A 2500-nucleotide genomic window follows, 5' to 3' on the forward strand; every position below is an offset into this window, starting at 1 on the left:
GTGTTACTCTGTATGTTTTACTGTGTGCATGTGTGTGTGTTACTGTGTATGTGTGTGTGTGTGTTACTCTGTATGTTTTACTGTGTGCATGTGTGTGTGTGTGTGTGTGTTACTGTGTGTGTGTGTTACTCTGTATGTTTTACTGTGTGCATGTGTGTGTGTTACTGTGTATGTGTGTGTGTGTGTTACTCTGTATGTTTTACTGTGTGCATGTGTGTGTGTGTTACTGTGTGTGTGTGTGTGTGTTACTCTGTATGTTTTACTGTGTGCATGTGTGTGTTACTGTGTGTGTGTGTGTGTGTGTGTTACTCTGTATGTTTTACTGTGTGCATGTGTGTGTGTTACTGTGTATGTGTGTGTGTGTTACTCTGTATGTTTTACTGTGTGCATGTGTGTGTGTGTGTGTGTGTTACTGTGTGTGTGTGTTACTCTGTATGTTTTACTGTGTGCATGTGTGTGTGTTACTGTGTATGTGTGTGTGTGTTACTCTGTATGTTTTACTGTGTGCATGTGTGTGTGTGTGTGTTACTCTGTATGTTTTACTGTGTGCATGTGTGTGTGTTACTGTGTATGTGTGTGTGTGTTACTCTGTATGTTTTACTGTGTGCATGTGTGTGTGTGTGTGTTACTGTGTGTGTGTGTGTGTTACTCTGTATGTTTTACTGTGTGCATGTGTGTGTGTTACTGTGTATGTGTGTGTGTGTTACTCTGTATGTTTTACTGTGTGCATGTGTGTGTTACTGTGTATGTTTGTGTGTGTTACACTGTATGTTTTACTGTGTGCATGTGTGTGTTACTGTGTATGTTTGTGTGTGTTACACTGTATGTTTTACTGTGTGCATGTGTGTGTTACTGTGTATGTTTGTGTGTGTTACACTGTATGTTTTACTGTGTGCATGTGTGTGTGTGTGTTACTGTGTGTGTGTGTTACTCTGTATGTTTTACTGTGTGCATGTGTGTGTTACTGTGTATGTTTGTGTGTGTTACTCTGTATGTTTTACTGTGTGCATGTGTGTGTTACTGTGTATGTTTGTGTGTGTTACACTGTATGTTTTACTGTGTGCATGTGTGTGTGTGTGTTACTGTGTGTGTGTGTGTGTTACTCTGTATGTTTTACTGTGTGCATGTGTGTGTTACTGTGTATGTTTGTTTGTGTTACACTGTATGTTTTACTGTGTGCATGTGTGTGTTACTGTGAGTGCATGTGTGCATGTTTGTTAATGTGTGTGTAAATTTATGCGCGTGTTACTCTGTGTGTGTGTACACGTGTGTTACCTTGGACAGGACAGGTGCTCTAGCCCCGCCTCTCCCTCTCTGTGTGCTCATGCTGGTTGGTTGGCCTTGTAACTGTGGAGACCTCAGGCAGGTGTCTGATACGGGGTTTGCTAGGCCCGAGGGCATGGGCGTGGCATAGGGGGCAGTGAGGGGCTGGTAGAAGCCCATGAGGGGAGTGCAGGGAGGGGGCAGCAGTGGGCAGTAAGAGTAATCATTACACACGGCTGCAGGCTGAGGGGGAGAAGAGACGAAGGAGTACGCCACGTACGGGGCAGAACCACACTGCTGCTGCCACCTGACCTCTCCATTATACACCGGCAACTGCCTACTGATAGAGACACACACACACACACACACACACACACACACACACACACACACACACACACTGGAAATACTGTCATTAATACCACACTCCTACTGACACACATACACACACATATATGCGTGTGCACACACACACTCACACACACACACAGTGGAAATACTGTCATTAATACCACACTCCTACTGACACACACGCACGCACAGACAAACTTCTTCACTGAGGGACACTTCCTGCTATCCATTATAGAAACAGGAATGAAAGAGACAGGAAATGGTGAGGACAGAACTTCTCACTCACACACAGATCAACAGGTGCGCACACACACACACACGCGCGCACATGCACAGGGTTAGTATTGGAATATCTACTGTTCTCTGGGTGTTGTATTCCACAGGTTCACGCTTTAGTGACACTTCTACCATGTGAAGAACCCGTTACATATTAATGAGGAAGCCTCACACTAGAGTCTGCACAGGAGAGATTTTTCAGTCCCGTTACGTCCCGCGGCGTCACGCCCCGCTCCAGCCCCGCTCCTGCGGCCCCCTGCGGCGTCACGCCCCGCTCCCTCCCGCCCCGCTCCCGCAGCCTCCCGCCCCCGCAGCTTTCCGCCCCGCTCCCGCAACGTTATGCCCCGCTCCCGCAGCTTTCCACCCCGCGGCCTTACGCCCCGCTCCCGCAGCTTTCCGCCCCGCGGCCTTACGCCCCGCTCCCGCAGCGTTCCGCCCAGCTCCCGCAGCGTTACGCCCCTGCGGTTTTGTTGTTGTTTGTACCTTTCTTTAATAATGAAGTGCTATCTGGAGCATTCAGTGATTCTCCTGTTCTGCACTTCAGCTCTCATGCCTGTTAAATCCGTTTACTTTATTTTAGTTAATTTATAATTTTGATTTCATTTTTAAG

The 2500-nt window shown here is 47.1% G+C and overlaps 1 protein-coding gene and 1 long non-coding RNA gene across 6 annotated transcripts in view; both read right to left on the reverse strand.

The window, feature by feature from the left end:
• The window catches only part of LOC310732215, a 74236-nt gene that overhangs the window by 29981 nt on the left and 41755 nt on the right, over nucleotides 1–2500 (reverse strand). The gene's annotated exons all lie outside the window — the stretch shown is intronic.
• The window catches only part of secisbp2l (SECIS binding protein 2-like), a 32313-nt gene that overhangs the window by 24375 nt on the left and 5438 nt on the right, over nucleotides 1–2500 (reverse strand). For 3 of the 5 annotated variants that reach the window (XM_083552223.1, XM_083552221.1, XM_083552225.1), the window contains exon 3: nucleotides 1276–1603. In XM_083552223.1, the coding sequence (XP_083408349.1) occupies nucleotides 1276–1603 (328 nt within the window). The remainder of the gene's footprint in view (nucleotides 1–1275; nucleotides 1604–2500) is intronic. The other 2 variants (XM_083552224.1, XM_083552222.1) reach the window with 1 other exon arrangement.

Source organism: Silurus aristotelis (assembly GCF_946808225.1).
Source record: "Silurus aristotelis genome assembly, chromosome: 10".
Taxonomy (NCBI): domain Eukaryota; kingdom Metazoa; phylum Chordata; class Actinopteri; order Siluriformes; family Siluridae; genus Silurus; species Silurus aristotelis.